Here is a 23,728-nt window from a genome sequence, read left to right on the forward strand (position 1 = left end):
TAAGGAGGGGCAGAGAGAAAGAGAAAGTGGCAAGAAAATAATAGTAGGGAACGAGACAGAGAAGAAGCCTCCACGGATGAAGCGTGTTTAGTCAACCTGGTGGCGCTGGACAACCAACTGTCGGCGGCGGAGAAACTGCTAGCCGACTTCGAGGAACTCACGGTTTCGGTGCAGCGAATCTAGAGTGCTGTTGGTCGTGTTGTTCCACATACAACTGTGGATTGTTTGTCGTGCGTTCGTTATACCAGAATCGCGAAGAAAATCTCAATACGTGGTTAGTGTGTAACTTTCTAGTAGAGAAAAAATTCATTTGAAAACGCGATGGTCAGCAAGGATTCGAAAATGGTCACCCCGGAGATGGCAAATCCCTATTTGAAACCGCCGAGCATATCAACCAGCCAGTCATTAAAAAACTTTATTTACAATCGTGAGACCGGTGCCTTTTTCGGCAGAACAGCCAGTAGCTGGGGTAAGTTGTGATGATCGATCTAATCGCCGATCGAAATTGTATCGAGTATTCTATTGATTTCGGATTGAAATCGGAGCAATGATCCTTTTCGATCGATTTTTCAAAGATAAATCATTTCATCTTAATGTTGGCTTTATTTCTTATATTTAATAATGTATGCGTACATGGCAATATAGTCCTTGATAAGATGTCAACATTTCAATATTTTTTCTGTTTCGGTAACTTTACAATTCATAAGAGTAGATGAATATAATTACCTTTTCTTTAATTATAATCACTACATATAGATAATTTAGAAATATTATTTTATTATTTTCTATATGTGTTAATAAATGCACATGTAAGTGAACGCATCTCTAGAGAAACGTGCAGAATAATTCAGAAAGTAAGATAGAAAATATTTTCAACAAGCACTATACATGTTCGCCATTTTATGTAAAAAACTTGTTTACTTCATATATCATTCCATTATTTGAGTAAACATTGTAAGATGTTAACTATAATGCTAAAAGTATACTTTATTTTCTAAACAGTCTCATATGTTTATTGGTCTTATTTCATGGAAAAAGGAATGAAAAAAAAGAAATAGGAAGAAAGGAACTAACCTTTTTTGGTCAATTTTCAGGCAAGTGAATAGAGACAACAGGTAGAAGCTATACTGTGATCACTTCGATCAACAGATATATTTTTCTTTCTCATATATAGAAATTATAAAACGTATAAAATAACTATAAACTTTATTTTCGGATATTTTCCTTCCGAAAACAAATTTCGGACTGGCGGAAGTCCGAAAATAAATTTTATAGATATTTTAGAAATTTTGTGCAAATACATCAACTGAATAGCAGAATCAACCAGTTTTACTTACTAGGATTTATTAATTGATCGAAGGATCATTTTTGTCCGTAGACTTCGGTTTACTGAAGCTAATTTGATTTTTCAATTACTGTTTCAATTAGTGTCGATTTCTTATCTTTTAAAACGACAAGAATGTGAAATAAAAGTTCGAAGGTAAAAGAAACACTGGCAGAAGAAACTATAGTATAAATTTTGGTAATCACGTGTTTAACATATTAAATTCATTTACATAAATATTTCAAAATATATTAGAAGTGCGCGTAGGAATATGTAGGCAATTTTAATTATAAATTCAGAATGCATTGTTCCACACTAAAGAATAAGTGGTATTTTAATTACGTTTTATTTCTAATAATAACACTAATCATCTAATATTTTAGAAATGACTTTTGTTTTTGCGCCATGTAACTTTAAAAAATTATTTTATAAATAATTGTATTGGCCAAAATATAAAAAAGCTACAAATTTTGTTTTTTATAAATGATAGAATGTGATGTTTTATGTGATGTTACCATATATTTCAATTAGGTTGGCATGGTAACAGTTGGAAACACACCCTTTAAAGGGGCAGAACGCCACACTATATCAATGTTGGACGCCATATCGAAATAATGAGATTATCTGTTAACATTCGTTTGATGTTTTCAATATAGAAATCGCATTTGAATTTCCTCTCACCTTATTTACTAATAGAAAATTATATCATGTACCTAACAAGCTATTTCAACCTGCAGATTTAGTTAAATTTACACCCTATATAAAAATATACACGCCATTGTCTATCGTTAGACAAATTTCATAAAATCATTGAAAAATGTACTTTTAGTTGTACGAATATTTTATAACAAAACGATATATCTATATATATAAATTGCGTTGAGTGTTGAGAAGCAGAGTTGCGAGAAGCAAAATATTATTAATAAGAGAGATATATAATTTCAACCAACCAAGCAGTAGCGTGTCTGGCTCTTGAAAACTGATCTGTAGAGCATCGAGTTACGAATGTTACGATAACTTGTCTGCAGTTGTTTCGATAGTACACAGAAGACCCACAAAAAGCATAGAAAGCTAGAAAGAGAAACGTGAGTTTGCGTCTTCTTTCGTCTAATTAGCTCAGAAGCCTGTCGTTGTATTGCAGTTTCTTGCAAATTGTATTCACTGTTAAAATATATCCTACGATTTATCCGAGCCTTGAGACTAGCCTCGCCGTCATATTATATACCCTTGTACTGTTTCCACAGTTCTCTTCAACCGCTTAGAATGTTTACTTTGTTGTGTATCTACGTATCGATGTATCATAATATGCCGGAGTCCTCTTGTACAATTGAACTAACGTTATTAGTGAAATTTTGCAGGTCATTAGTACAAATTTTACATTGAAAATTGTGCGATTATCTTATTTAATGTAACGTTGTAAAATTGTAAAAGAAAAGTTTATATCTTACCATTTGTCAATTCGCTAATATCATTACAATTAGTAAACTATGATGCAAGAGAGTCGGGTGAACAGAGATGGGTATTTTAATTGAGGTTTCTCATTTGTTTGCAAATAACAAAGAGTATAAATGTACTCTTCCCCATACTAATTATAAAAAATAAATAAAAGATATTAAAACATAAAGTTATGTGTTTTAAAAAAGGTCCATTAAAATCAAAATGAACTCCTGGAATTAAATTTATAGAATTGTCCCAATTAAATTTAACAAATTAACGAAGAATGTAGACTTATGAATATCTTAAGCTGGACGGAAAGCAAATATAACGATTAAGCACGCGCATGTAACCTTGATTGGTTTGGCCAAAATAAAGGTAACGACAAGAAAAAAAAAAAAGGAAGGGAGAGAAAAAGACGGAAGCGCGAAGCGCGGCTAATTCGCGGTGCACACAACGGTTTGTTCGGCTGAATAGCAATTGTTACAACTTCCTTTAGCGCAAACGCGTACAACGAGGTCAATTGGCGTTAAATGGAGGCATTACGGCATTATGTAACTTAGGGCCATTCCGAAGGGTACACCCACGCGACCATATCATACCATAGCTTTCGTTCAGCATCGCTCTCCCGAAAATTTCGAAAATTAATTTCAAATTCGACGCTGCAACAGTTCCGCTCTTTGTTCAAGAGATTTTCTTGTAGGTTCCTGAAATAACAGTTCTAAATTTATTACCTCTATCTCCAAAATCTAAATATGATATAATGATTTGTTTAAGTTTTATATTTATGAAACCTAACGTCATTTTAGTTAAGGAGATAATATACCACAGGGTAAGTACAGAAATGGAACCTAAGTAGGGTTTTGCTTCACCTATGAAATATTATAATGAATACTTAGAAGACGAAGGGGAGGGGAAAAAGAGGGGATGATGTGGCATGAAAAAGTCAGACAAAAATAACGAACAATGTTTTGTGTTTTGAAATGAATATGTTTGAACGTTGAACTTTCGTTTATCATTTATCAATCAGTGAGGAATGAAAGATAAAATTAATATGAATATTTTATTCAAATATGCCTTGAGAACAGTTAAGCCTCTTCTTTTTTTACCTTAAGAAGTATAAAATGTAACTTTCTGAGGCATCGATTTACAGTCTTTGTATAATACTTTGAATTTTGATTTATATGCTGTACTTTGGTATCTTGTGTATACTTAGAATCAATTGTAAGCAAGATAGATCACACGTACATGTTTTTCATGTCAATTCGTTAGATATGTTTCGGGAATCTGCGCGAGGAGCAAGACGTCAAGAGTCAATTGCTATGATTTTTACAATATGCTGACGTCTGGTAGATCTAATGGAATTAATCGGCGCGTAGTGGTACGCCGTGTAATATAGGTTAATTACATTAATCGTTGCCTCAATTCAAAGGAAGATCCAAGCGTGTGGTCAAGTGGAACAATTCAATTATGTACCGATTCAATGTCTCGCAAGGTCGCTTCTCGGATTCCACTCTTCACTAAAATGACCTCTTGAGTAGCGCTTTGGTACCAAGAACTTCTTAACCCTTCTGCGTTCGTACAACTGCTATCTAGTTATTATTACTCGATATAAATTTGAAGTTATGTTGTAAAAGTTTATCGCTCCTGTTACTTATTGGAATGAAGATCGAAGTTTGAAAATGGTAGGTAAATGAGAAGCACATAGATGGGAAAAGTATAAGTAGAATTAAATAGATCACATGTAGACATAAAAAAGATACAAGTTATATTCTCAGTACGTAAAACTGAAGAAACATTGTTGCATTCGCGTAATATTTGCAGACAATGCGCATGTTTATGAAGGATTCGATACACGCGAATCACATTTAACAAATCCAATTTGTACTTTACTGTGAATGATACATAGTAATGTGAAACTATGCAAAAGTTGAACGGAAATGTGTATAAATTGAAAACGGAAATATGGAAAATGAGACTCGGATGTAGTACGATTGAGCGCTGTGCCGTGTCGTTAATTGCTCCGCTTCAATCCTGGAAATTACTTGGATATTTTTCAATCCTTTTCTAAGCTCGGCGAGTATGAAATAAATAAAATCTGACATCAATGGACAATGATGAAATTTAATATCTTTTTCTTGTAATTAGTGGTTTGAACTTGATGAGTAATTAAATTTTGTTCTTCAGGTAAAATAGGATTATTCTATTTGACATTCTACGGGGTACTGGCTGCATTGGTTGCAATTTGCTTCTGGGGTTTCTTTCAAACGTTAGATCCAAGGATACCGAGGTGGCAATTAGAACGTTCAATAATCGGAACAAATCCTGGTAAACACACATTTAACAAAATAATTGCATGTGAATATTTTTACACATAGAAAGTACAGGACAAAACATGATAATTCACACATTTTGAAGTTTTGAAATAGAAAACTCAACAAAAACGTACTTATCAGGTTTTTCTCCTGTGATGTTCACGTGAACGTTCGTTACTGTACATCCTTATTTATAGGATTAGGATTTAGGCCACAGCCACCGCTCGAAAATGTTGAAAGTACCTTAATTTGGTACAGAGGAACCGATAGCGAGAACTTTAAATTCTGGGTTGATTCTCTAGAATCGTTTCTGAAAGGTAATATTGAAATATAATATTCTTATTTAATATGATTCATATTTAATTTATGATTATATAGAATAATATTGTGACACGAAACATCTTGTATAATTTTATTTTATAATTAAATGTTACAAGGTAAGAGAACAAAGAAATTATGATCAGTAATAATTTTTCAGATTACATAACGCCAGGTTCAGTTCCCGGTCTTGGTGCGAATATTAATAAATGTGATTACAATCAACCGCCACCTCCTGGTAAAGTCTGTGATGTTGATGTTAAAAACTGGTATCCTTGTACGAAAGAAAACAAGTATAATTATCATAAATCTGCACCATGTATATTCTTAAAGCTTAATAAGGTAACATTTTTGGAGCACGTTAACTTATAGTATCCTTAAAAAGTCTGCTCTTCTATGGTTAAGGTATAAATATATATTTCTAGATATACGCTTGGAGACCGGAATTCTACAATGATACCAATTCGTTACCACAGAACATGCCTGTCGATCTCAGAGAGCATATCGCCGGATTAAAGAATACTCGTCATCTTGACACGATTTGGGTATCTTGCGAAGGAGAGAATCCTGCAGATCAAGAAAATATAGGACCAATTGAGTATATCCCACGAAGAGGATTTCCCGGTTACTTTTATCCTTTCGAAAATTCAGAGGGTTACCTCAGTCCGCTGGTAGCTATACACTTCGTCCGACCTCGCAGTAAGTGTTAAAAAAATAGACAAAAATTTTGGACGGTCTTGACTCTTTAGTCCTTTAATGCTTTGACTTTTCAAATGATTAGAGAATTAAGTCGATTAATCTGGACAAAGTCATGCGAAGTAAATAATTTTCTTTCTACAAAGTTTTTTGAATATTTTTGTATGGAAAAAAATATTTTGTTGCAGCTGGGATCTTAATAAACGTAGAGTGCAAGGCGTGGGCGAAAAACATAAAACACAGCCGTCACGATAAAATAGGTGTGGTCCATTTCGAAATGATGATAGATTAATGTCCCCTAAGTACATCTCTCTGGTCTCTCCTTTGTTAGCGTACAGAAATGCAATGCGAATCTCATGTTTTTTTATTCTTCCACATAGCTGAACATTTTTCAAACGACTCTAGAAGCCGTCAGATATCGATGACCGCTGCCAAAGTGTGGAAGAAACTTTTGTCAAGTACAAAGTTGAAAGGACTTTTGATGTTTGCACTATCGAAAGTCTAATTTCTATTCAATTTCTACGTACTGAGAAAAAGATGCAAAATTCCAAATCACTTTACGACTTTATACTTCTCGTTTGGTTTAGCAGGATAAAGAATTTACGAAAAACCATACGATTAAAATAACGTTTACTTCGTTGAGGATATTAAAAATAATGTATTTATGAAGAAGAAACAAAGTATATTTATTATATATGAAAATAAGCTTCTTTTATTGATAAATAATGATTATGTGTTCTAAAGTTATGTTTTAATAATGAATATAGACAATCGTTCTTTACTTAGTGCTAAACCTGAGTATAATATATCATTTCTATGTTACATTTTCAGTTGTATAATTAAGTTGTGATTAATCAATACGAATGTTGGCTTATTCCAAATTTTAATTTAATTTCAACCTACTTGCATTAGTTTTGGTTTAAATGATAATTTTTGTCAATTGAATCTCATGGAAGATTTGTGTTATATCTAGAATATTAATGGTAAATATTTGATGTTTTAAAACAGATGAATATATATGCCTTAAATTGTTAACATATTGAATGGAAACTAACTGCTTAAGAAACTATATTTAGGCTGCTATATAGATATTATTTTGGAGATTTTTTGTCGCGAAAATTCACGTCTACTAATGTCTCTTGAGAATAGATCTCTTAAATAAACTAACAAAGATAATATATATATATATATACACAACACGTAATATATATTTTATCTTTGTAAATATATACATATATATTTTTTTCGCTTCTGAAATATGTAAATGTATTATATGTATACATATATTTTTATAGATAAGACTTTTTCCTTTTAAACTATAGATTTTTGTCGTCTGTCTCAATGATATTAAACACTTACTAAAAATACTTTTTGAAAAGAGAAGACTTTAATATCTGTTTATTGATATGACAAACATGAAATTTTACTCAATCTTATTTCAATCTTAGTTAATGTCAATATTTTTATGTTTGTAATTCATGCAATGCGACTATTTAAATTTACTACTGCATTTATTGTTCAATATTAAAATGAGTTAATAAACTATTGCCATAGACATTCTAATCGTGACAGATTACTGGCATGTGTTATTATTTGTCTACAGCATTACATTAAAAATAATGGGTCGATAATGTTTTTTTCTGTGTATGAAATTTTTATATAACTTCCGTAAAATATTTTAAACATTTTAATTATTATGAACTAAATAGGCATATGCATGTAAATATATGGATGGTGTAAATAAATACTTATAGTCAAACGGGCATACGCATATTTTTAAGAATATCATTTAAATGAATGTTTGTAAATATATTTATATTAATTTACATATATTTATAAAAAATCGGTATATAAAAGTATAAATTTCATTTATTATTTTCTTTTATTTTCCCAGTTGGATTGGGAATAAGTTGTTTTTGAAAATATTTTGGATTAAAAATCAGGACCGTATACTCGAATGAATGATTTACATAATTAAATCTACATTTATGAACGAATTTATCAAAATAAGACTATATAGTTATATATTACGTATATCATAATTAGACCCGATAATTAAAGTGAGTTCCGTATTTTGAAAATATTACAACTATATGCAAAAAATAAAGTACCATTTTATAGAAGAGGAAATACTATTTTTTTATTTCTGAAGTGCCTTGTTTGAATATGATGAGTTTATATTCTTTCACCATTATTTTATCAAATATGGTATTAGCTATATATAATAAATTACAAAATTTAAAATTGTAAGTGTAATAAAACATCACAGTTTCAGCATATAGTTATTATCCAGAATTTGTTCAGTTTCAAAAGTTGTTTTTATTTATATGTATAGTTAGATACATCATTATTATTATTAGCTTAAAACTACTTCCTAAACAAGTCTGTATAGTAAACGCTATAAACGACATAAGTACATATATTCAATAAGTACCTATATATATCTAAGTATGATTTGAATAATTAATTTGAATGTTACAGAGTTTCGAGATCTTGATATTTTCCATCGGTCTCTCTTCTTAAATATTGAGTAGATCGCAAAGGATAATTTTAACTTCTTATATTTCTAGCAGAAAAGATAATGGTATATTTTAGATACTGTTGTAGATCTTATATTGTTATTTAATTGTAATAAAAATATTACTGGGAAAACTATAGAGAAATTCATAAACGTTTGAGTATAAAGAGAACTCGCAAAAATATTATTGTTCATATACGGAATTATTTATAGTATCTCAAAAGAACATTCTACATAGATTAAAAAATTGATTTCAAATTACTGTTTATTTCGTACCAATTTATTTTTTAATTTGATTGACATTAACTGAAGATTCAAATATAGCAAAAGCAATTCTTTTTGACTTATTATGGAAAAGATACTTAAAAATTATTTATTTGCAATATATATTATGTCTATGTACATGAGCCAATATAAATAAACAACATTGAAAATATAACGAGGTAATGACATGTTGCTTTGCATTTTTCTTACGCCTTGCTATTTACCATGGTAAACCATGAAAAAAGTAAAAGATATAATCGCTGTATATACAATGCATTCTTCTTTGTTCGTTTATGTTTACTCGCATAATTAATGTTATAAGCATCATTAAATGTATAGAACAATTTCATTAATCTCACAAATCTGGTGTATTTTAAATACATTTCTCCTTTTCTTTTTATATTTCGTGGCAGAATTGTTTTTTCAAAACCATTTAATTTAATTTATAATAAGTACCAGTAGCTACATAATATATTCTCTCTTAAGATATAAACAGTTCATATAAAAAAGAAACTTTTAGTTTAATGAAATAGTGTCGATAACGATTTATCTAAATTTCGTCTTTATAATCATAATAAGTGTCGATGATTAATAAATATTTTATTTTGCAGCATATTCGTCAACATTCAATAGTGAAAATAACCATGGAATCAAAATGGATGCATAGCCAATCCAAAATATATATAATAGCATTTTCTGATTGCTGCTTACTCGCCTGTTATATTCATACAAATCCTAATTTTTCAATGTATGTTTCTAATTTACCAAAATTTTATCGATTGGTTTTTCCAAATTTACAGCGTACGTAAGCATCTTGCATTCCAGCTGCTGCATGATTTTATTTTGCTTTTTGTACAAATATAAGTATGATCATTCGTCAATCATAAGTTCAAAATGTACCATGCCATGTTGCTGATCTTTGGTTGCATCATGTTTTATATTCTTTGCCCAAGCTCGACATTTCACGTTGATTATTTGATTTCCTGAAAAAGTAAATGACAATTTTTTAATAAGTCTTTCGAAAAAGGCTACTATACGAAGATCACAGTAGATAAATATACTAAGTCTATTTATATAAATATATTTTAAGTTCTTCCCCTGTAATCTTTATAATATGTTATGTATATCTTCATATATCAAACTATTAGATTCGAGCTTTCCAAATTTGAAGTGTTTCGAAATTCTGAAACATCTCTATTCTTGTTTTCATGTTATGTTATCTGAGGCTTAAAATATTACATCTTGTAAGAATCTTGCAGTGCATTGTTCGGAAATGTAATTCTAATGCACCGTATTGCTTGTGTATAAAGATGTATTGACTAATGAAGTCAATTGCGAGACGAGACAACATGTGTACGTAATTTTAAAACTGTTTGGCCGATGACACCTTTCATGTCACGATGCACTGGATTTTACTGGTTTTAGCTGGAGTGTATCATTTGCTTACCGTACACACAAGCAGGTTGGTCAACAGGTAAGTAACTAGTTAATGAAATATGAGAACGATTTGTAATCTTATTTTATCAGCTGAAAGCCGACCACTTTTCACATGTTTCGAAAATTAACGAAATGTTAAGATTTCAAAATTTAGAAACTTTGTATTGAATATCCACCTCGACATGTATTTACAAGATAAAGAGGTTTGGGACTTCATAATCGTATTTAGATAGTAAAGGGTTTCAAGGTTTGGAATTTCATTTCGAAGATTTCATCCAACAATGAGGTCTGTTTAAACGATAAAGAGTTGCAGATTTGAAACTTCATATCGAAAATGCCTTCTAAAATGTATTTAAACAATAAAGAGTTGCAATCTACTTACTTGCTGGCCGAAGAAAATGCACAGCAGCAACAGGACTTAAATAACCAGGAATATTTTGGTATGGATAGTAATATCCTGGAAATCCGTGACTTTCGGGATAATAGTTCAGTTCACCAATTATTTCATTATCATAAGGATATGCACCTTCGCAAGATACCCACACGGTATTTAGCTGCAAGAACAAAAGAAGTAGGTATAAAGTGCTATACTAATTGGCAAATTTTATCTTTATACATTTCTCTGCCTATATTTATTTTATATTATTTGTTCTATATTCAAATATATTCATTTTTGCAGTACTTTTGAAATGTGTTTTAAATATCAACTGATACAATTAACTGACCGACTAACTAACCCATGAACTGTTGATTGATTTAATATGTTGCACAAGACTTGGTGGCATATCGCTCGGTAAATCTTTGGTGTTGTTATAATATTCTGGCACCCAACCGTATATCTGAAAAGTAACATGTTCATAAATTAGTTGATAAATACAGGCAAACATTAGAATAAGTATGGTAAAATAATACTAAATAAAAATTCTACGTTAATTATGATTTAAATTCGATAAAGTCGTTCAAATTATTTTTATTTTTTGCATGACCAATAAAGCGTATTATTGATGGAATCAGTAAGTAATAGAACCATAATATACCCTATTTAATTTAATAAAGACACAAGGAGCTGAGTTGTTGAAACCATATTGCTGACTAGGTGAGCAGGGTCCCCAGTTGTTCACATCAACTGCACAAACATGCCCAGGCTTAACTGGTGTGTTATAATTACAAATCTGTTGATTTCTACCGCCATTTGGTAATGTCGACGAATTAATATATTCTACGGAAAATGGGCAATATTAATCGTGATAATATCGTGATAATTTCTTTAACATGTAAGTATTTAATTTCATATACGATATATTATATAGCTAACAAAATTATTGGTTAATGTAGTCATTCTACTATCGATATATGTTATAATTTACCTTCTAAAAATTTATCTAATAAGCCCGTCCACTTCTGCACCGAGTTGGGATCTGATGAACTATACCAAATTAAGGATCTTTCATCAGTATTTTCGGAAATCGGCCGAAATCCTAGACCTATGAACAATTAAAGATATCCTACTGTTAGTCATTATATAATAATGGTATTCGCGGTACTTTCTCAAATGGTGAGTAAAACAAATTATACAAGATATTCTACCTAAGCACGAGTAAATTAAACATCTCCGTTATTTTTAAGGATATGAAAAAGATTTATTTGCAAAAGTGATATCGTATGGAGAAGACTATGCTAGTAATCACTTTCTTGTAAGTGGGAAATTTATAGAAATTTCAAGGTCAGCATTAGCTTTTTGAATTATACGTGAATAACATAAAGTTAAATATATCATTTTGTTTTATACGATCGATGCATTTGTTGTGCATGTACTTACTATCTTTGATTATCGAAATTAGTGTTCGATTTTCATGCAAGTGACCAGCATGATATAAGGAACAACGAGTTGATTTTCACTTTTATGAAGTATATTTATATTTTTTCAAATATATAGTAGAGAATATATAAATTTACCTGGATTGGTTCCTATTATACTTTCCTCCAGAATCCACCTTGGTTTTTCATAACTTAGTGTAGCTAACAGTCCTTTCATGCAAATAGCAAAGAGCAAGGCCAACACGCTGAAGAAGCAAGCATAGAATGCTCCAGTGATGGCTGGAATAAAATAGAAAATGGATCTGTTAACTAAACGATTGTTTTATATTATTGTACTCAATAAATTAAGGAAGAAGTTTCAGCTATTTCTATTCCACTTTATTACTAAATACTTTGTACGTGAAAATAATTTACCATTATGTCCTAGGTTACTTGGTGCAATAGACGCAACTTGTATAAATGAAATATGCAAATTATTTCAAATAATTTTAGCTTTTCATTTTGCGTAATACAGCCTTAATCCATGCACGATAGTTATAAAAGCACGTGGCCTCGAAAATTTTCACCATTTCAACGATTGAAAGGAAAATATTTAAAGCGTGGGCACTGTGCCAAAGTCTGATCTAAATATAGTTCCTTTTTTAAGAGTAGTATACGCCACTGTAATGGTTACTTCTGCTTCCTGTTCTTGATCGCGAATAATTTTTAAACGTATATTCATTTCCGATATATATATATATATATATATATATATATATATATAATTAATATATATATATATAATTAAACTTGATAGTACTCGAATATTAATTAAACGGCAGAAATTAAATTGATTACATTTTATCGCTATAAATAAAAATAACTATATTTAATTAATATAGTATTGTTTCAATAACATTCTGTTGTTAAAATGAAATATCAGAAATTAAAGTGAAGTAGAATAATACTGAAAATAGTGTGGTGAATGCAGATATAATAATTATAGGCTCAGAAATCCATATTTATCACAGTGGTTCAACCTGTTCTACAAGAAACGGAATAATCATTGTATGTGTACACTGCACATATATAATGAAACATTTACAGATTCAAAACACGTTTCTTGTTTAGGTTGAATGACACGAAATGGGTAAAATCTGATTGCAACGTTTTACTAATCGTTAAAAATATTGCCATATCCAGGCAATTTGTATTTTACGCAAATTTTATATTTTATTGATAGACGTAACATGTAGGTAAGAAAATACATCGATGTTAAAATTGATGTTAGCCTTACGTACAATGGCACACGAGAAAAATAGCCTTTCAAATGTACTGTTTTGCAATTCTTATTTTCTGCTTTGAATGGGAGGATGAAGAATATTTTTTCGTCAACATGTTCGCTAGTGGGTCTGCGCGTACAGTAACTAAGTAAATTCGCAGTAATTGCAGTAGTTAAAACTTCCTATCTTTTTTTCCGTTTCCAGGGCTCAATTTATTATTTGTCGACTGAGTCGCAAAATTTAACGACACTGGGAACACGTGTGGCTATTTACGCATACGTGATAACAACATGAAATACGAGTGTTTAAAATTCAAATTGCTTCGGCCTTTATTTTTCCTGTTCATTTATACATCTGATACACTGATAGAACAGGAAGATTGTGGTTCAAACATCATTGCTTCAAGATATTTGAAATAGTAGGAATTAGGATCGAATATTCTTTATTTGACATGAAAATAATAAAAAATAGATCAAATAATTATTTCGAATAAAATAAGAAATATATTTGAAGATGATATTCTTTGCAAATAAATTCTAAAATCTTATCTGGGAAATAAATTATTTTACAATATGATTTTTTGTAACAGATATCATAAGTATGTCGCATTTATGCTCTTACCGCATTAGAAGAGATTAGAAGCATTAATATCAATAAATCGTGACAGAAGTTACTTCCGCTCTAATAAATCTTATTCTTTCTTCCTCTCGCTCGCCTGTTCTTTCACTTTCTCCTTTCTTCTCTCTTTCTCTTTTCCACACAGAGAAAATCTGATAAAAGTAAAAGGTATAAACATGTTTTCAAGATAAATCCACTTACCCGTCACCGAAAGTTACAAAACCAAGAAACAAGTTTTATAGTATACCTACTTATATATTTTCTATTTAATTTATTGGGGAATTTATTATCTCCCAAATTGAGGAATATTCTGCGTAGTTTTTAATAAACTTTATACACCAAGCTTATTAGCTTCTTAAATGTTATTGTTGTAGCTTATTGAATAAATTTTGTACATCAAGCTTTTATTTATTATTTTTATACAAAAATAAATATCCATGAGTTCTACCTAGGCTGATAAAAATAATATAAATTTACACAAACCGATCTTGATAAAATTATACCTAATTCTATCGCGCGAAACAAGTAGAATGGTATGTATCAATATCGAAGGTTAATACCTATAGATATACGTAGATGATAATTCGCGTAGGTTTCGAATGATTTATAGCAGAGATTATATAAACCTTCAATTTAAACTTAATATATAACATCGATATACACACGCATACACGTCACAGAACACCTATTATTTTTAGCATATTTAACACTAATATTGACATTTTACTTGAGTTTTAAAAGACGAAAATAACTATTGCATTAATGTTGAATTAAATGGAATTATACGACTAAATTATGCTATAAATCGGTTGTAACTTTTCAAACAGGTACTGAGACTCCAATATGCAGTTATTCCTAATGCTGTTTTGATTACGTGTTCGGTTAAATATATATTCAGGAGCAGCATGCACATGTTTCTTTGCTCGATAAACTATTCAGGACTTGAAGTTGATGCTGTAAAAAGTTGCTTTTTTGCTATCAGATCTATAAAAAAATACATTTTTTTGTTGATTGATTGTTTTGATTTATTTCATTCGATAGTAGATCGATAAAAACGTGCGTATGAGAAAATTTGATATACGATCCGAAATTATTCAACGCAATAAAAATTCAAATTTTTGCTTACCATTAATCGATGTTCGCGTCTTACGCTCTAAAATAAACTTTATATAAAACTTAGTATTCGTGAACCTGAATTTATTTCGTACATATATACAGGTAATGTTTGAAATGTAATTTAGAAATGCTTGGTTGCTGCTAGTCATCTATATTATGTTAATACGTTTTAAAGTTCGTGTATTATTTACGTAATCTCGCTGTGGAAACTTTCCACTTTCTTTTTTAATATCGAAGGAATTTATCGATGTACTATCGTATGTCACCAGATATATAAATTATCTACCGTTAGGTATTCTGTAATTAAAGGGGAATATTACTCAGATGGCACTACAAGATAAGTTGTAGCTAGTGGCTATGTACCGTGTAATTATTTTAACCTATTGGCATTTAAAAGTACAGGAATGTAAGCGAAAAAATGATTGTGATTTATTTTCTATATAAATAATTTAAGAAAACGAACAATTATTGAATTAAGAATGCAGTATAAAATATTGTGTATTTTTCGTAATAGTTATAAAAATTCAACGTGTCTGTGTGTTACTTCGTTCTATTTTTCTTTTCTTGGTTTTCGCTGACTGAAATACAACAAAGTTTGAAGTTATATAAACGTATCGGAGCGATTTAGAAACAAATAAAGTAAAGTGAAGAAAATGGAGAAAGACATTTAAACTATTCTAAATGTGTGTCAGAATCGATCATTATCGAAACTAGCATTGCGTTTTTCAGCATTGTGATAAAGTAATGAATTGAAGTTCAACGAAGCTTTAAAAATTTGTGTAAGAATCTGTATAAGTGTACAAGCCGGATTAATATAATTTCTACTTTCTTATCGTAACTAACATAGAGCAGTCGAGAGTTTTAATACCGTTGATAACAATTAAATCTGTTAGTATTATATATAGTACGTCTTTCAGCTATCTACGAACTTTTTATTTAGTTCGAGCTAACGCGAATCCTATCGTTTCTTTCATTCCGACTTAACCTCGCCGATACTTATTTCCGGTCTTATTATTGCAAACAACACACACACACACACACACACACACGATGCATGAATCTGATACATTTTACAATGTATCAAAAACAAAATACGAATGTGCGTATTTATATAAAATGCATTAAATTTCTCTTTTGAATAAGCGCGAAAGACAGTCGGATTACGAGAAACACCGAGAATACTACGAACTCATCCCGTTGGTATGTAACAAAGTCAAGGAAGCCCTAATTCTCGGTACTTGATTTAAACATTCAGCTTGACTTCACGCTTATCTCGCTGACATAGGGGTTAAGAATTTCAGAAATGATTTACCACTAAAAGGTTACTAACATATAATAATATAACAATATCAATTGGAATTAGAACGACAGAGCACAACAGGATCGAAACGCATCTATGCAGCTCGAAGCACATGCTATTCATGCGCTCATATAAACATACCATTCATCCAATGGTCTCTAATTATTAAATTATAAGAGAATAATTACCCCATTTCTTCCCCGTGTGGCCGCAGTAAGTGCCTTCGACTGGATCGTGAATGCAATCTCGGAGAGCTTCCCAGCGCGTCTTTTGGTCGGGTGCTCGCTTGTAATCGATCTCATAAGTACCATTTTGCAATTGCTTGCCCGGCATGTTCGTCTCAGCGACTATCTCGTGCAACACTAGCGCAACTCTATCACTCGATTTTAACGCGAATCTCTTGATAAAAATACCTTTCGATCGTGCCTCAACGTTATATTTATTACGTATGAAAAACGAACCCAGTATGAAAAACTGTAAGCTCGGTTCGTCTCGTTCAGCGAAGTTGTATTCCGCTTGAGCTGAAACAGCTCACTACTCTCGCTATCTCGGAGACAGCTAAGCGATACCGCGTGTATCCAAGCTCGGTAGCGGTGGCGCAACCACGATCGGTCGCGGCCCTACGTCTACCGATCGAGTAGTGGGAAACGCTAAGATATATCAGAGAACCCACACTCGTTGCTTTATGGTTGACTCACACCTAGCTGCCATCGAGAGCTCCTTCCCCCGGGTATTGTTTCATATCAATCGATCAGTCTCATGGCTGGACCACTACTTGACCGGATAATATACGTATGCAATATTTTCTTATTGGGTAAATAAAACTACATACTCGTTTGACCGGATGTTACGCGGAAATCAAAGATCGATTTGCTCCGCTATTCCTCTCTTCGACTATCCCATTATTATAATAATTTTATTTGAATTATTTAACCTTTCTGTATTCTTCTTACTTCTTCATCGCGTTTGTATCTCTTCGAGGTTCTGCCCCACAACTGAATTGGCATTAAAACGGCTATAATAGAATATATTGAACTTTGAAAGTGCCTGTATAACGCTCGTAACAGGACGATCGCAGTATGTCCTCGTTTACGGAAAATACCGCTTAAACATCGTTGATATTTTAATATACAGCGAATACACAAGTAAATCACCGAGTATTTTCTGTACGTCATTTATATCGATGCAATCTATGCGTACTAGATTTATGGAAATTATCAAGAATTCGTACTATTCTGTATAATCGATTAATAAGCTATTTTATTGCAGATGATGGCTTTTAAAATTTACATTTAAATCGTAAATTCTATTATCACTTACTAGTTGTTAAATTAATACAGCAAATATATCTTTTTCGTAACTATGTTCGAGGTAAAAAGTGTATTTACGATTCAAATTTACTCTACAAATTGCTATCTCATATTTTTAATCGTCAGCGTCAATTTCTTTCACAATTTCTTAAATAGTGATTTATTAATTCGTATTGTACCTCGTTTTCATTCAAACGATACGCGGCAATTATATCACGAGGTATTAGATTTTATCTTTTCGATTTTAGATTATGCAATCGCGTACAGATCAGAAGCAGCGAAGGTCAAACTATTTCACGTGTTTCTTATCGTAAGATACATAAAACATACCGTGGATCACGCTTTACTGTAAATTGGATTTCACACGTTTTAGTTGGAATGAATCTCTCTGCATGGCCGCGCATAAGGTCGGATATTATTGCAATTAAATGACAAAAATTGAATTGCCGACGAGCAAAATTTTTTCTTCGCATTTATCTTTTATATCCTTATACATATTTAAAATATTTCGTACGATTTTATATCATAAAAATAGCAAAAAATTCTTATCGCCCTCCATAATTGTATAGCGAATTTAATTCCCTAATAAAAAATTAACTTGTCATTAAACAAACGAATTATTAGAAATAGTAAATTGCCAATAAGTTTTCTCTCTTGTTTTACCTGTCATTATTTGAAAATCTAATGAATAACGGTGATATTGTTCGATATTATAAGCCCATAAATAACATTCCACTGTCACTAGTCTATTTCCTGCAGTAATTGCAAAAATAATAATAACAAATAAGTTTGCGAAATAGAAGCTTCATACTTACGTGTTAAATTTCTAAATTTTAATGCAACAATAGGGGAGAGATAACCTGGTTGTCCGGTAAACGGAAAATATTGGACTGGAAATGCAGGATTTGGAATGTATTCTATTTCTCCGATGTGTTCTTTATCAACGTTATTTGCTCCATCGCATGATAACCAAATGTAAGGCTTACAAAAAATACATTTAAATATTTCGCTTATATTTAATAAGAGAGAATATGTACAATTAATATGTATAATTAATAAGAGAGAATGTATTCGTAAACATAATAAATAAGCAGAAATAAAAGAAATAAAATTATAGTAATACTAGCGTAAGTAAGAAAATAAATTATAGTAATAATAATAATTATAGTAGTTCATTTACTAAATGAAACCTTTGTAGATTCCCGTACTGCTTTCTTCAATTTATCTGGCATATGATCTGGCAGATTCGAAGAATTATTATAATATTCAGGTATCCAATCGAACCTCTACAACATATATATACATATATATTAATTTGAATATTAATTATGATATGTATCATATATTTGAATATGTGCATTTTTCACACTTAAAATTTTTTTACAAATGCAGATATAAACATTCGCAGTTTATACTTATAAGAAAATTACTTTATTAAATTTAATAAGAACACAAGGTTGGAACGGTTTTGTATATCCGTATGGAGGCTTGCTACATATTCCAAGAGATTTTATATCAAAAAAGCAAGGTTTTTTATTATGATTTGTCTTCGCATGTTTATTCTGACAATATAAGTCGTAGTCCGACATATTCTTATGATATTCTAAAATAAAAAATGTTAAGAATTATAAGAACTTATAAACAAGGATAAGTAAAAGGTGAGAAATGTTACAAATAAATATTATATATATACATGTATTTCGCAAGATACCTTGTAAAAAATCAGACAAGGCTCGAATATATCTGTCCGGTCTGGTGCTGCTAAGCAAATTGCTCACGGCAATAATGGGTGATACAGCTGATATGCTGTTTGGTTTAAAAACTATTCCTTTAGAAAGATTTTACTTAATATGAGCGTCCATATTGGGTGCATTATTAATTAATTTAACATTATTCTTGTAAATAATCTTGTGACGAATCAAGTTACAAGAATAAAATACATCCATTGTTGAAATATTATACAGGATAAAAATTTATTGAAAAATAAATTATTTGATTTCTATGTTTGCAAATAATTTTTGCAAAATTATTTTCTTTTAATATTATTGATACCTGGACTACCAAAAGCAGAACGGGAAAGACGTACGCTCCTTGCGGAAATAGATTGTGTAATTTGACCAGAGTATTGAAAAAATGGTCTATCTAGTTTAGAAACATAATCTATACTGATCTTCATTTGTATTGCGAATATTGATCCCAAAACGGCAAAGAAGAACAAATAAAATATTCCTAGTTGACCTACATTTCAAATATATGTTTTACGTTAACACGTTTAATCGCACAAGGCCATAATTCTCCATGAATCATAACATAACAAAGCGTACAAAAACCGGATGTAACTAAATTAATACAATGCATCAGTCGCCACATTCATTTCTATGATCATCTCATGAAATTTTATTTTTTCCGAACTATGCTGAGTTATGTGAACAGAAATACTAAATTGTAGCATAAAATAAAACTAGAATGCTTGTTCGAATTATTCATGACGTTACCCCATTCTTTCGCTGTTCTGTCAAGAAATGTCTTTCGATTATTATCCCAAATAAACCGCAGAAAGTTTCGAAGAGGTCCTAAATCGGGTTGCGGTATTCGACTTTTATAATACTCTTCATCATGTAAAATTACCATATCGAGGACTGATTTATATCTTCAATTTGAAGTTATGAGAGGAAAGTTGACGAAAAAGTTATTCTAGTTTTTGAAGTTAGTTGTTTTTAACAATCTTTTGTGCATTTATTTTGAACTGACTTCAAGGAAAGATACATTTTCGCGCGGATAGACAGATCTAAATATTTCAACGAACAAATATATATGTGTTAAAAATAATTCCATAATTTGGAAAAAATATTTTTATCGTTGATTAAACTTTCCTTACATTGTACATATTTTAAACATTTTCTTTTCGATAAGATATAGGAGGGTTCCTAGAAGTCGTTGGAAATAACGTTAAACCAGTTAAACATAGTAATTATATGAGAACTTCCCTTGAAGTGTAAGATGGCCTCCATAGTTGCATATCGCATGTATTTTCGATTCCATGATTCGCGTCAGTTTCGGGTAGTTGGATTGTTACGGTATGGCTGATGTGGGTCTAAGTTTAGATGACATAATTAAAAAATCAAAATCATCAGGAATGAGAAGCAGAGGTGGAAGGTGAGACAATTTTAAAAAATCAATAATAAATTTGACTCTATTGTGATTGCTATATTATCGATTTCTTCATAACCTTAAAAAAATGAGAGTGCAATTATCAAAAAGAAAATTTCGTTTTTAGAATATTATCTGGCAACAATTTTCAAGATTTTTCATTTCACACATAATATTGTTTTTTTTAATCAATTTTTCTGTTATTTTATTGGTTCGGCAGATTTATTTCATAATTTGTGATTAATGAAAAAATACATTTTAAGTTGGAAGCTTTTCTATAGTGTTCTCAGGAATGATTAAAAATTTGTATTATTTTTTTTACAGATTTTGTATATAATCGTTATTTATATATATTTTCTCATTATTTAACCTTTTGTTTATTGATATCTAACCTTAGTCTGTATAATTATTAGTATTTCAGTATAACATTGTATTACGCGAACATTTATTCTTAGAAATGCATTACAGAAATTAACTCTAATAAGCATGAAAATTAACTGTCACTTTTCCATGTTCTATACAGTATCCGAAGAGGTATTAATAGGGGTGCACGTGCTAATGGTTCACTAAGAGGACGAGGTTCACAAGTTATTACTGATGCACGATTTAAAATTATACAAAAGAATCGGGAGAAACTTACAGATGCAAGAGATAAACTTGCAGAAATTGCCAAACAAAGTGATGCCAGGTTAAAATTGGATAAAATCCGTGCATCACAGTTTAAGAAAATAAAAGCACAGATACCTGGGATATCTCAAAAAACAGGTCGTAATGGAAGACTGTCTTTATCAACTAATAAAGTGCCTCCAATTATGCCACACACCGTAGCACCAAATATTTCAAATAATTATATGCCACCATCCACTAGGGCAGTGGGTTATAGGTCACATTCAATTGCAGAAACTCATTACATGGGAGACATGAACATGGATTTTATTGATGGTACAAAGAAAATTGGTATACATATTTAATTTGGTTTGTAGTGATCAACGTGCAGGATTATTTAATGTCTTTCTGTATTTTAGATTATATGATGGAGTCAGCACCTTTAAGAAGAACAGTAAGTAACGAATATGCTCCTACACCACCCCCACCTCCTCCAGCTTTCAGTATTAAACCTACATCTTCATACACATGGGTAAAACCAACAAGCAGTAATGTAATAAGAATTGTACCTTCTCGTAAACCTGATGATGATCGAGAACGTGAAAGAGCAAGAGATTATAAAGTTATTGCACGTTTTCCAATGGTAATTGCTGTTACATATACTGGTGTTTGTCATGTTAGTTCTTTAATTTTGGACTTTTAAATTATTCGTAATTAATGATTTCAGGCAAAACCTGCTTCTCCCTCATATAAGGAAGATTGGAGTTTTGGTACAAAGTCAAGGTATATTTTTTTATTGATTTTGTTCAAATTTATTGTAACAAACAAAATAATAAAATTTGTTACATATAATATTTGACTTATTGTTACTTTTACAGGACTATATTAGCGGAAGATGCAACGGATTCAAAGTATTACGATTCAAGAAGTCATAGAGATATTGGAGTAAAATCAAGACTAGATTCAGTTCCGAGTAAATCGCGAAATATAGGTGTTTTACCTCGATCCAAAACAAGCTCCACTTCGTCATCACAATCAACTGGTTATCGGATTGTAGTATCAAATTTACAAGCAAATGTCACTCAAGAAGATATCAAGGTATAATCAAGTCAGGAGCATTAAGCGTATTTAATTCTAGCTGAACTAAAGAAGAAATATTCGTATATTACAGGAATTATTTGAGGATGTAGGAGAATTATTAGTATCCAGATTAGTACGACCAGGTACAGCAGAAGTAATTTATAAAACATTAAAGGATGCTACTAAAGCTGTTGAAACTTATCATAATAGACAATTAGATGGACACCCTATGAAGTGTCTCCTTGTAAATCCACGACCAAAAAATAATCCAACTGGACCAGCCGTTAGGTCGCTTACAGAGTAAGTATAATATTTTGTTATTATGACGAAATACTATTATGGTAAAAGAAGATTAAGTGAGAGGCTTTGTAATATTTTGTTATGACCACGAAGTTTGAGTAACGAATAAATATTTCCATTTTTATGTACCTTTATAGATCCAGAAGAAGTGTTAGTTCAAGTTATGTACAACCAAGTTTAGGAGCAGTACACCGTGCATTGTTCGATGATTCTTAATCAAATATATTTCAATTTTAATCATAAAATGTCATATATAATGGCAAAAGTTTTTATTCCAAATATTTTTAAAAGAGAAGAAAATAGAAAAGGAATCAAGAGATTAAAAGATGTGTGCTGAGAGCATCTGAAGAAAGGAGTTCTGATTGGAAATTGTATTTATAAACTTTCATGTATCTTATTTTTAATCTATATTACAATTGAACGAAATTAGCTCAATAGCAAATGAATTAAATGTTGTTATAAAGGACAGACACAAGAATGCTTATTGTACATTTAATATAGTCAAATAAAACAACAAGCATTTAGGAATTTTTAATACTTCGTTGTCAATGAGATCTCGAAAATTGAAGAAAAATGTTCGCATTAGATTGGAATTAAAGTGCAAAAAGTATATACTCGTCCTTCTGAGTATTTTATAACGTAACGTAATCGTAAATAAAAGAATAGCAAAGCTATTTACAGGATGCTGTAGAGAAAGGAATTAGATCTTATTACGATAGAATATGCTGACTATGACGAAGGTTTTATTTACTTGGTATAATAAGATGATCACAATATTGTTGTAATTTATAGCTATGAAATATAGAAGCTAATACTCTGTACATGCTATTAATGAAATGGACTATTGTGAGTTCTCTTGGAA

General features: G+C 30.8%; 4 protein-coding genes and 1 long non-coding RNA gene across 6 annotated transcripts; 3 read left to right on the forward strand and 2 right to left on the reverse strand.

Annotated features, from left to right (window-relative positions):
- Nucleotides 1-46: 46 nt before the first annotated feature.
- On the forward strand, nt 47-7,850 carry LOC126864491 (sodium/potassium-transporting ATPase subunit beta-2-like). Its single transcript, XM_050615901.1, has 6 exons — nt 47-469; nt 4,946-5,086; nt 5,271-5,390; nt 5,552-5,733; nt 5,817-6,090; nt 6,276-7,850. Exons 1-6 carry the CDS (start codon nt 322-324, stop codon nt 6,377-6,379), a joined length of 969 nt encoding a protein of 322 aa, XP_050471858.1. The 5' UTR covers nt 47-321; the 3' UTR covers nt 6,380-7,850.
- LOC126864490 (sodium/potassium-transporting ATPase subunit beta-2-like) lies at nt 6,372-17,033 on the reverse strand. Its single transcript, XM_050615900.1, has 7 exons — nt 16,609-17,033; nt 12,263-12,403; nt 11,674-11,790; nt 11,344-11,525; nt 11,044-11,145; nt 10,689-10,860; nt 6,372-9,852 (listed from the first exon to the last, which is right to left on the reverse strand). Exons 1-7 carry the CDS (start codon nt 16,751-16,753, stop codon nt 9,740-9,742), a joined length of 972 nt encoding a protein of 323 aa, XP_050471857.1. The 5' UTR covers nt 16,754-17,033; the 3' UTR covers nt 6,372-9,739.
- On the forward strand, nt 11,433-12,267 carry LOC126864502 (uncharacterized). Its single transcript, XR_007689208.1, has 3 exons — nt 11,433-11,580; nt 11,697-11,861; nt 11,933-12,267. It is a non-coding gene; the product is annotated as an uncharacterized LOC126864502 (long non-coding RNA).
- A 1,301-nt stretch (nt 17,034-18,334) lies between the features above and the next one.
- LOC126864498 (sodium/potassium-transporting ATPase subunit beta-1-like) lies at nt 18,335-20,586 on the reverse strand. Its single transcript, XM_050615915.1, has 7 exons — nt 20,226-20,586; nt 19,783-19,968; nt 19,442-19,558; nt 19,161-19,333; nt 18,921-19,016; nt 18,546-18,711; nt 18,335-18,483 (listed from the first exon to the last, which is right to left on the reverse strand). The coding sequence occupies exons 1-7, from the start codon at nt 20,359-20,361 to the stop codon at nt 18,335-18,337; spliced, it is 1,023 nt and encodes a 340-aa protein (XP_050471872.1). The 5' UTR covers nt 20,362-20,586.
- Nucleotides 20,587-20,716: 130 nt separating this feature from the next.
- On the forward strand, nt 20,717-23,401 carry LOC126864485 (polymerase delta-interacting protein 3-like). 2 transcript variants are annotated; one of them, XM_050615889.1, is made up of 7 exons: nt 20,717-20,886; nt 21,404-21,837; nt 21,906-22,129; nt 22,214-22,269; nt 22,365-22,584; nt 22,658-22,866; nt 23,004-23,401. In XM_050615889.1, the coding sequence occupies exons 1-7, from the start codon at nt 20,810-20,812 to the stop codon at nt 23,080-23,082; spliced, it is 1,299 nt and encodes a 432-aa protein (XP_050471846.1). In that variant the 5' UTR covers nt 20,717-20,809; the 3' UTR covers nt 23,083-23,401. The 2 variants fall into 2 exon arrangements, with proteins under 2 accessions (XP_050471846.1, XP_050471847.1); XM_050615890.1 differs by having other exon boundaries at nt 20,718-20,886; nt 21,404-21,822.
- Nucleotides 23,402-23,728: the final 327 nt, after the last annotated feature.

This window comes from Bombus huntii, chromosome 4 (assembly GCF_024542735.1).
Source record: "Bombus huntii isolate Logan2020A chromosome 4, iyBomHunt1.1, whole genome shotgun sequence".
NCBI classification, from domain to species: domain Eukaryota; kingdom Metazoa; phylum Arthropoda; class Insecta; order Hymenoptera; family Apidae; genus Bombus; species Bombus huntii.